At 34.1% G+C, this 11,268-nt stretch overlaps 2 protein-coding genes across 2 annotated transcripts; one reads left to right on the top strand and one right to left on the bottom strand.

Moving 5' to 3' along the window:
• LOC116124256 (replication protein A 32 kDa subunit B) lies at positions 1-4,495 on the bottom strand. The gene is made up of 10 exons (XM_031409952.1): positions 4,399-4,495; positions 3,682-3,773; positions 3,496-3,593; positions 3,348-3,389; positions 2,957-3,034; positions 1,746-1,824; positions 1,526-1,612; positions 1,360-1,439; positions 503-571; positions 1-416 (listed from the first exon to the last, which is right to left on the bottom strand). Exons 1-10 carry the CDS (start codon positions 4,493-4,495, stop codon positions 335-337), a joined length of 804 nt encoding a protein of 267 aa, XP_031265812.1. The 3' UTR covers positions 1-334.
• Positions 4,496-6,371: 1,876 nt separating this feature from the next.
• Positions 6,372-8,705, top strand: LOC116124255 (FT-interacting protein 3-like). The gene has a single exon (XM_031409951.1). The coding sequence runs from the start codon at positions 6,372-6,374 to the stop codon at positions 8,703-8,705; it is 2,334 nt and encodes a 777-aa protein (XP_031265811.1).
• Positions 8,706-11,268: the final 2,563 nt, after the last annotated feature.

Below are 11,268 nucleotides of genomic sequence, written 5' to 3'. Positions count from 1 at the left end.
TTGTACAAATCAGAATGTCAAATTCTGCTGACATTGTTTCCATCCAAAAACATAAAGCATTCTGTACACAACGTCAACAAATCCTTCTGGATATTACGTGGAGTGACAGATGATCACATATTATGCAGAAATCATGTCGCAATGCTGTTTATTAAAACAACGCTATTTGACTTATAGAAATACACCAGGCCACATCTTATAGCTATATTTCAAGCACGACATCATACCACCCAAAAAAAATTGCAAAAAACTTGCTCAGCAATGGTGATGAGATGCAGCATGGCATAGTTCAAGCTTAAACCATCTTGATTGGCATTATTTGCACATGTAGACGTCATGCATTGACAGCTGACTTGTAGTGAACCTCATCAATTGAGTAAACTAAACTATTTTCGCTAAGGTATTCTAAAACTTCCCTGTCAGAGTAAAAAAAGAACAAATCTTCAGTTATGATGTTTCATCGCACATGTGCAACTCAAGAGAGAGAGAGACAGAGACATACATGAGCTTATCCATTGGAAGATTAAGTTGTTTAGCAATATCGTTGCGATGTACCCCATTGTTAATTGCGCTGTAAAAAAAAAAAAAAATGACAGAATTAGCAGACTCAATGAAATATAAAGTTAATCATGAACTATAAACTTGGAACAAGGAATCAAAATTAGCCAAATAATGTTGAAATTCATAAATTTTCATGTATGCTCGACATTTCTATCTCTGGAGCACAAGTTTTATTAAACAATTTTATGACATTAAGACAAATCATAAAATGATAAATTCAAGAACACATGTAAGATATAGAAAGTCCAATCTTTTGTCAGTTTTGATTATAAATTGCAACATAATGATTTGCCTTGGAAAATGAACTTGGATTTGAGTTTCCAGTTCAAGTTCATTGTTAACTAAAAAAATGGGTAGGAAAAAAAAAGAGCAAATAGGAGAGAGTTTCCACATGCATTAGATACCTCTGGAGAATGCATTTACAATAACACCTTTACACAAGTTCCAAAAAGAACTTATCATATTACACTCAAAAATTTAATACTGAGATTTCTAGATCCATCTTTTTAAAATTCACTAATCAAATGAAAACTCTGTGAACATTATCATAGTTACCCATTCGACAAAGTAACTTGTAGTACTTGGCTTGTTCAGAATCAATGTAATCAATTTATCAAGCAGTGAAAACATGATGTCAACGTAAGCGCTAATGAAAATAAATTCTCCACAAGCAAAGGAGGTAGGAAAAGAAAAAAAAATGAAACAACAGAGGAAACAACTTTTGCTACGTTTACAATAGTCGTGGCATGAAAGGCAGCAAGGCAATTTCAAGATTAGAGAATGTAGAATATAACTTACAGGCACTCAGGTCTCTGCAAAAAATTCAAGACAATCTGATCAATGCTCTTGCCTCCATCAGAGCTATACTGGCCAGAGAACTGAGAAAATGATAAACCTTAGGAGGACCACACAATGGACCAAACCAAACTAAGCAAAATCATTTTTCAATTTTGAGATCCTTTACCTGATTAGAGGGAACAGTTTGATATTCCTTTAAAGGGGTATTAATAACAGTAGCATTTGTCATCTGGGGCTGAGACATAATACCTGCCTGTAATTTATCAGAATAAATTCAAATTCCATGAGAGAAACAGCTAACTCTGCCTTATGTTGAACATATGTATTCATATCGATATCAATTATAAGGGCACGTAAAAAAATCAGAGCACCACTTAGATTAGTACCCGTAGATTGGTGTTGTAGATATGAACATATATACACTCGATGAAGTGGCTTGTAATCTCATTGTAGTCACTCACAGGCCTGAAAACCACACCAAATTCAAGTCAAAGCACTGCCGTAGTAATGCAGCATACAAAATGTTATGTTATGAACGAATGTGACAATGAGCAAATAGCAGCAACAAACCAACCATCAGAGAAAATTCCCATTATCCCCAACATAGACAGCTGCAATCATATTCAGATAAACTAGCAGTAAAAAGCTAAATCCAAAGATAACTTTCTCAACTTGTGGGTGCTGTATCAACGTAGCGCATCAAAACTCCCTTAACTTTTTAAGAAAAGACATCTATCATGAAAAGATTCCAAATAGCAATTGAACATCCAGATTTGTATAATAGTCATTCAAATTCAGAACAGCAGCATTGATCTTAGCCAGAAACCATAGAATTAGCTCAGATAAAAATGCCTCGGATGGCCACAATATACTAAGAACAGTAAGTTTCATGTTTCAACTGAGCAACTAGAAGGGGTTAATAGAATTAAATCAAGAATCAGAATTAAAGCAGAACGTCTTAGTGAAAATATAGTTAACACAACCAAAGCATGACTGATATTGGTAAGCTCAAGTTGGTTACATTAAGTACAATTAATATCCAGGCTCTCTTACTGGTCCCTGAGTTGCGCCAGTGTAGTAAGGCAAAAATTCCGGTACCTAACTGACTCAGCAACTTCTAGACTCCTCAAACCAATGCCATATAGAGCAACTTAAAAATAAAATCAGAACAATAAAGTGACTCATTGGCTACTGATAAGGTTACATCAAGTTCAGGAATAAAGTTTTGTCATGGTCATACCCAGGTTTGGGATCAAGTTCATCATAAGGCTCCGTGGAGATAGTCATGCATATGACACAACCATCCCCTTGCTCCAATAATGGAATATATTAACAGAGATGTAAATTTTCTTTTAAAAAGACGCGTGTTAAATATATGTGAAGAAGAAACTATGCAGCCCAACAAAGTATGGGGGTGAGAGGAAGAGGGGTAAGCCATCCGAGTATTGTCAATCCTCTCCTCCCATCAAAATAATGATAATAATAATAGTAGCAGTAATAGTTACAGTGATGATAAGGACGGAGAAAGAATCGATCAGAAAATGGTTAATTAAATATCACAGCACAAATGTAACAAAGGTAAAAGTTGAATCATTACCTCATGGAATAGGCATTTAAGGTCCTCTTATTCTGAAAGGATCTCAAGTGTCCATAAACACGGACATACATTCCTTGCCTAACAAAATATTACAAACACATAAAATTAAAACTAAAGCACCTTCGTTGCTTATCGAGGCACACATAGTAATTATACAAATTCCTATAACAGTTCAAAGCCCCAAATCCAATTGATTGGAGAAAGCAAAGATTCTTACAGCAGCCATTTCTGTTTTCAACTCCAACCCCCACCAAAATAAATAAATAAATACAGAACAAGATCAAAGAACATAAAAGAAAACATCTCATAGTCCCAATAAGAAAACTAACAACATTGTTAACTTTTAATAAAGGAGAAGGGATATTGCAACTACAAAAACATAGACACATACGAGATTTGGTTTACTTCGTTGAACTCCAAGCGTTCATGAGCCCTACAGAAACACAAAAATACAATAGTGGCACAGAATCAAGATTTTAAATGAAAAAGGCTGGCCAATTAAACTTCAATACGAAAAAAAATAATATGCCAAAACTGACCATCTACTGCATTCAATCTGCCCTGTGCCATCGTCAATAAGGAAGGTAAACTGGGGTTCCTTATCTTGTATATCACATACCTTCCCAACAATTGTAACCTAACCAAATTCAAACTCAAAAAACCAACCAAAGAAAAATAGGAAAAAAAAAAAAATTACTGCAAAATCAAGTTTCCGTGAAACTTACAGTGCTGACGTCAACCCCATCAATTGTAGTAGTCGATTCATCATTACTTGATATTTCATTTAGCTGCTTCACAGTCAAAGGAAGCAACGTTCAGGAAATTCGATTTTTTTTGATTCTGCAAAATATGAATGTATTAGAAAAAATTGCCACATCACCAAAAAAAAAAAAAAAAAAAAAAAAAAAAAAAAAAAAAAAAATTAAGGAAACCTTGTAGCCATTGAAAAATAGTCTAAAGAAAAAAAGAAATTACATTAAATCTCAGTCTAATCTAAAAATTCTCTCTGTTTTCACCATTCAGCAATCGCAACATTAGTATTTATGTTTTAAACTCACCGTAAAATAAAAAGTATTGAGTCATTTTCCTCCATTTTCTTGGCAGCCAAACAGAGTACTCCTCCATCATTTTGGTACCAAGAAAATATCAACTTTAAACACATATATAGTGCTCATATTGTATTCATACAATTAATAGTTCAATAATCCCAAAGTAGAGAAAAAAAAAAAAAAAAAAAAACTCGGTTAGTTCATCTTAGCACAATAAAAAACAAAATCTACTGTAAAAATTAAAGCTTGTCAAATTCTTTGAAGCCTTTGCACAATTACGCTATTAATACTAATACAGCATTAATCATAAAACTAACAACTTTCTATGAAATTAAACAGACTAAAAACAAAATATAAAAAAAAAAAAAAGGAGGAAGGCGGAAAGAGAGTTACTTTGGAAAGGAGAAGGAGTGATCGGGGCAGCAGTGGCCTGAGAGGGCAGAATCCCGCCGGAGAAGGTGGCGGCTCCGTCGAATTGGCCTGAATACATTTATTTAATTTTCGATTTTTGCTTTTTGGGCTTCTTGTGAGTGTTGATTTATGTGGATAATTATTGCTTAATATTTTAATATTTTTATTTACAGGAGTTGGGTGCGCTTTGTCATTATTATGATACGTTCAGATAATATTTTGACAAAAGTAAATAAGGTTATACACACGTAAGTTTTAGAAATTAACAAAAAATTATTCTTAAAGTTTATTAATTTATAAACACTCTTATAATAAAATATTAAAAATTAATAAAAATACTTACCATCATTAAATATCGATTCGACCACCACTATTGGAGGGTGACCAAGTTGTGTACGAGTATGACCGATTGAATCTGATCGGTCATGCACCATATGACATTTTTCGACCAGATCTACCAGGATCTGACCAGAAGACCAGATCTACGACTAGACCGGCCATTGACGACAATCTAACCACGTTTGGTCATCAAGACTGGCTACGACCAAAGATAGGTATAGATCTGAATATTTTCGTTAGATCCACGATGAATTGATCAAAAAAGGCGAAATCGATGTACTACGGCAGATCTAGCTGGTAGTGCACCATTATACCTATTTGGCCACCTTCGAGGTGGTGGTGAAATTTGACAAAAGTGGGTTGGTGGGTGTTTTTGTTAATTTCTAAATTTTTTTAGGTTTAGTTAATTAACAAACTTGAGGGGTTTAAAAGAGATTGAAAAATAGAAATATTTTAAGAGAGGGAAATAAACCCAAACTGAGCGGATTCCCGCCAAATTATTTCTATTTTCAATTTTTATTGTAAAAATAATTAAAAAAAAAAAGAGATGATCGTAATACAATAATCCTATTTGATTAAGTTGTAAATAAAAAAAAAAAAAAAACAAATCAAGTTTTTTTATTTTTTATTTAAGAATAAAATCTATTTGATTAAGTATAATTTATTTCTATATCTTTTACTATATTAACTTGAAAGTTTTATTAACTCTTAATTAGGCAACATTCCTAAATCTTCATGTTATCAAATACAATAATATTTATAATTGAATTAAATTAAATAAAGAAAAGAAAAAATCTCTCTTGATTTCCCTCTCTATTCTGTTTCCTCTTCAAGACATTCCTTTTTTTAGTTCTTCTTCTTCAGTAATTACATGTGTATATATTATTTCCCATAATTGCTTTCTTTTGATTCTTGCTTAATTATATTCGAACTTGTATATATAAATAAATAAACAAACAAACAAGCTACAGAAATTAGAAAATATATATAAATATATTAGGTTTGATTTCGCTTACCACTCTCCTTCAAAGTCTCCTTATTTGAGGTACAAACATTTTTTTTTTTTTTTTTTTTTTTGCTTTTGCTTTTAATATTTTCAATTCGTTTATGAATTCAGTAAGTAATGTTAATATTATATTGCAAACAAGTATGTATAGTTTATTTGAACTGTTATGGTGATCAAATTTATAAGACTATGGAAATTATGTAGAGTATATAGTTACTCATTCTTTGATCCTCTAAATTATGTTCTGTTTTTCTGTTTGGTTTCCGAGAAAATTTTCCAAAAGAAAACTAACAAATTTGATATAAGTTTCACTCTAATTAAGAATTTAAGATGAAATTTTGAATAATGTAATGGTTTTCAGTAATTAATTTTAGAGAAAGTCTATGATATGATGAAATTGTTCTCCGAGAAAATTCGGCGAAAACTAACAAAATGGTATAAATTCCACTCTAATTAATAACTTGGGATAAAATTTCAAATAATGTGATGCTTTTCGGTATTTAGTTACAGAGAAAGTCTATAACATCACCAGAGTTATGGAGAAACTCTTGATTTTTTTCTTCTTTTTTTCTAAATTGATTGTGTTCCAATTCTTCCAGGGAATCCAACAATGGCACCAGAAAAGAAAGAAGAGGACTTTTCATTGAAGGAGACCTCGCCGAATATCGGAAAAGGGAGAGTTTCCGGGAGGGAAAGGCTCACATCTTCATTTGATCTTGTTGAAGAAATGGAGTTCTTGTATATCAGATTAGTAAAAGGCAGAGATTTGCAGGAAACAATCAATCAAAATGGACCTCCATATTCAACATCTGACCCTTTTGTTGAAGTCCAAATTGGGAACTACAAAGGCACAACTCGTCACTTTGACAGAAAACCAAATCCTGAATGGCACCAAGTCTTTGCTTTTGCCAAAAATCATCTCCAGGCTCTCTCTGTGGAGATTCTGGTGAAGGATAAAATGGCGTCGAGTGATCGGTTTTTGGGGAAGATTTCGATGGACATGTCTGATATTCCTAAACATGTTCATCCAGACAGTCCATTGGCTCCACAGTGGTATAAATTGGACGGTGAGAATGGTTTGATGGCTAGAGGGGAGTTGATGTTTGCTATTTGGTGGGGGACTCAGGCAGATGAGGAGTTTTCGGATGCCTGGCATTCGGATGCAGCAGCTGTGAGTGGTGAAAGTCTGATGAATTGCAGATCAAAAGTATATGTTTCACCTAAACTTTGGTATCTGAGAGTTAATGTGATTGAAGCTCAGGATTTGGTGCCTATAGAAATGAATAGGACTGACCCTGAAGTTTATGTCAGGGCAGTTTTCGGGACAAATGTCTTGAGGAGTAGAGTTTCGCCGAATAAGAGTGTGAATCCGTCCTGGAATGAGGACTTGATTTTTGTAGCCGCAGAGCCGTTTGGTGATCCTTTAGTCCTGACGGTGGAGGATAAGGTAGATGATCTAACAGGACACTGTTTGGGGAGGTTAGTGATGCCTTTAGCGAAGGCGGAGAAGAGTTTCTTGCCCACAACGGTGGCGGCTGAATGGCATAATCTTGAGAGAGTTGATACAACTAATTCTGAAGATCTCAAAGATGTGAAATTCGCCAGCAGGATTTGTTTGAGAGTTTCATTGGACGGCGGCTATCATGTGTTTGATGAAGCAATTTCACAAACAAGTGATTTTAGAGCCACAATGAAGGAATTATGGACTCCTGCAATTGGGGTTATAGAACTGGGAATTTTGAATGCTAAAGGGTTGTTGCCAATGAAATCGAAATTCGGAAATGGAACTACTGATGCATATTGTGTGGCAAAATACGGCAACAAATGGGTGAGAACAAGGACTGTTGTGGACAGTTTTGATCCGAATTGGAATGAGCAATACAACTGGGAAGTTTATGATCCTTACACAGTTTTAACACTTGTAGTTTTTGATAATTGTCATTTACAACCTGGAGAAGCAAAGGATTCAAGAATTGGGAAAGTGAGAATCCGGTTATCGACACTCAAAACTGATCGAATTTACACACATTCTTATCCTATGGTAGCCTTATATCCCAATGGGGTGAAAAAAATGGGAGAAATTCAACTGGCTGTGAGATTCACTTGCTCTTCTTTATTCAATCTCCTTCAAACTTACACTCAACCTCTCCTGCCAAAAATGCATTACATTCATCCGTTTTCAGTTAATCAGCTCGAGCGTTTAAGGCACCAGGCGGCACAATCGCTATCCTTGCAGCTGAGCAGGGCTGAGCCACCATTAAGAAAGGAAGTTGTGGAGTATGTTCTTGATTTAGGCTCACAAACGTGGAGCCTGAGAAGAGGCAAAGCAAATTTTGCAAGAATCACAGGAGTTTTAACTGGATTTCTTGCAGCTTGGAGATGGTTTAATGGAATTCGCCAATGGAAGAGTCCCACAACAACAATTGTAGTATTTTTAATCTATGCAATTCTGATTTATTTCCCTGAAATGATACTGCCCACATTGTTATTATTCCTATTTGGCACTGGCATTTTCAAGTACAAAAGGAGGCCTAGGCTCCCTCCCCACATGGACATTAAACTATCATATGCTCACAAGGCACATCCTGATGAACTAGATGAAGAGTTTGACACATTCCCATCTTCCAAACAAGGCCAGATCTTAACGGCGCGATACGATCGATTGAGAATCATCGGAACAAGAATGGTGATGCTGCTTGGAGACTTGGCAACTCAATTGGAGAGATTGTGGTCTCTTCTGAGCTGGAGGGATCCAAGAGCCACTGCAATGTTCACATTATTTTGTTTAATAGCTGCCATCGTGATTTATTTTATTCCTCTTAGGATTATGCTCATTCTTGCAGGAGGTTTTGTGATGAGGCCTCCAACATTTAGGATTAATATTCCTGCTTTACCTCAAAATTTTTTCAACAGATTGCCTACAAAAGAAGATTTGATGTTCTGAGAATATGTGATTTTATTAAACTCTTTTTTATTAATCTATCATTCTATTATCAGTTTATCACAAGAATACATCATTAAACAAGACACAGAATGTCACAAACTGTGTAAGTTTCTCAATTGGAGAGATATACATATACCTATTTTACTGAAGAATTTTCAATTAGTTACGAAAAAGATTAAACTGAAGCTCGTCATGGCGTGCCCTTTCGTCGCCGGTTTTGTGTCACCGGACTGACCACTTCACTAACTACCTCATCAACCCCAGCTACTCTTTCACCAGAGTTAAATTCTTCCATTTCATTTTTTTTTATCTTTTTCTTTGGTCTTCCTCTCTTTTTCTGTGGACAAATCTTCAAGTTAGTACTATTGAAGCTGCTCTCTTCTTTTGTGAGTCCATGATCTGAAGCTTGCTAGCTAGGCATGGCCTTGTTTAGGATAAATATATGAAAAAAAATCATATTGTTAGTTAGCCAAAAATGGCTGCCAAGCTGTGAATGAAGCACAGCTTTCCGAAGCCAAAATATGGAAATAAAATTGTGTTGTGGGCAGTTGAGAATTTATGTGCACTGTTCCAACTTATTATAAATGCAGAAATGTGTCCATTGATATGATTTATCTTGTTAGTTTAGGAAGATGAACATTAATAAGTTTTTACTTTTTATTTTTTTTTATTTGGATCAGTAATTTTGACGTGATTAATAGGCAAACTTTCAAGTGAAATTTCTTGCATTCAAAAAAAGTTAAAAAGAAAAAAATTGTCTTTCAGTTTTTTTTTTTTNAAAAAAAAAAAAAAAATTGATCGTGTATATATATATATAAGTATATTAGCTAACTATAGTATAACTTTACACAAATAAATGTTCTATGTATTTTATTCAGAAAAAGAATGTTTTGAACTAAGATCATTATCTAACGTAAAGAAAATTAATCAAGAGTAAAAATAGGTGAAAGAAAGAGATTTACAAAGACGATGTACTTGTGAGGAAGACCAATTCGTCGTCCTGTGCTAATTAATCGAAATTGTTAAGAAAAAAGAAAGGCCTGAGTTTGAGAGAGCTAAGAAAATTTTTCATTGCCTCTAACCAAACACCCCCTAAGTATATAATTTAATTGAAGGCCTAGCTTAGTCATTGAAAGTTTCAAGTGTGAAAGAGTTTTGATTAAACATATAGGGGGTGTTTGGATCATATAATGTTTTTTTATCTTAGTAATAAGATTACCGAAAAGAAAGATTACATTGTAGATTACCGAGCTTAAATGATTATTGTATTTGGTTTTATTGGGATGTATTAATAATTAATGTGTTTGGTTGATAGTAATAACCGATGTCCTAAAATACTCTTTTACTAGAATGCCCTTTAGATGATTACTAGATATAAATAATTAAGGGCTTGTTTTTTTTATTATTTCAAACCCTATTCTCTATCCTATTTCCAAAATACTTGTTTGTTTAATTATTTGGGAAATACTATTCTATTTTTGTAATTACTTTTAGTCCCCTTAAGTTTATTAACTTAATTAAACACCCCCAGAAAAAAGTTTAAAAATTAACAAAAATAACACCACCCACCCATAGTTGCCAGATTCCGGCAACCACTGTTAGTGGTGGCTGGAATCTATCACAACGGCCTAAAAATGACTGAAAATGGTTGTTTATTCACTGATCTGGCCGTCGCAAAGAAATGGTCTTTGTTGACGATCAACGACGGCCAGATCTGATCTTTTGCGGCCGTCAACGGCCAGATCTAGCCATAGGCCGTAGATCTAACCTTTTCATGGATATGGTCAGAAAAGGTTATATCGACACACCACTGCCAGATTCGACCAGTCTGAGTCGTAAAGGCAGATTCCAACCAGATTCCGGCGGTGGTGGCCGGAATCTGGCATTGTGGTGATGGGGGTGTTTTTATCATTTTATAAATTGGGTGTTTTGTAATTATTAACAAAGCTAAGGATATTTTCGTTCACATTGTCCACTGTTTTGGGGCAAAATTGGACATAAATTTGGATTACCGAAGTAATATTTTAATGCCACCCTGCCCCCAAGTAATATTATTCCCGGTGATTTACCCCCTTTTTGACACTATTTGTCATCTTATTTTCCGGTAATGTTTTTGTACAAAAATGCCAAACACGATAATCTGCTCAATTAAACAAATATTACCCTTGTTAATAAATTTCAAACCGATCCAAACGGGCCCATAATTTAATTATATTTACCAAACAAATTTGGCCCAATTAAAAGTAAGTCACCCATTTGGAAATATTTAAAAAAAAAAAAAAAAAAAAAAAAAAAACCCCTACCTACTGACTCGTCAATTTCATTGACGAATTCATATCTTGGTATACAACATAATAAACCTCAAATTTTAATAAATATTCAAATTTTTAATATGCAACTCTCAATAAAATTGGCATTTGACTCAAAATCTACTTGCACTTGAAAACTTAAGAAATAGTTTATTTGAATGTTTTCAACTACTGCCATGGAAATGAAGGCATGAATTACTGACACATCCATAAACAAGGAAAGCAGAATCCTTAATACATAAACTGATGACATG

This window comes from Pistacia vera, unplaced genomic scaffold (genome assembly GCF_008641045.1).
Source record: "Pistacia vera cultivar Batoury unplaced genomic scaffold, PisVer_v2 Contig151, whole genome shotgun sequence".
NCBI classification, from domain to species: Eukaryota; Viridiplantae; Streptophyta; class Magnoliopsida; order Sapindales; family Anacardiaceae; genus Pistacia; species Pistacia vera.
The sequence above is the reverse complement of the archived record's forward strand: the minus strand, read 5'-3'. Positions and strand labels throughout refer to the sequence as shown.

Bases quoted from the DNA above. Each gene is read 5' to 3' on its own strand.
- LOC116124256 (XM_031409952.1), bottom strand. From the start codon at position 4,495: ATGTATTCAGGCCAATTCGACGGAGCCGCCACCTTCTCCGGCGGGATT. The intron at 1,613-1,745 runs GTACTAATCTAA...GATAAATTACAG, and splicing joins TCTACAACACCAATCTACGG to GCAGGTATTATGTCTCAGCC. The intron at 572-1,359 runs GTAAGTTATATT...TTTTTTTTACAG, and splicing joins TTGCAGAGACCTGAGTGCCT to CGCAATTAACAATGGGGTAC.
- LOC116124255 (XM_031409951.1), top strand. From the start codon at position 6,372: ATGGCACCAGAAAAGAAAGAAGAGGACTTTTCATTGAAGGAGACCTCG.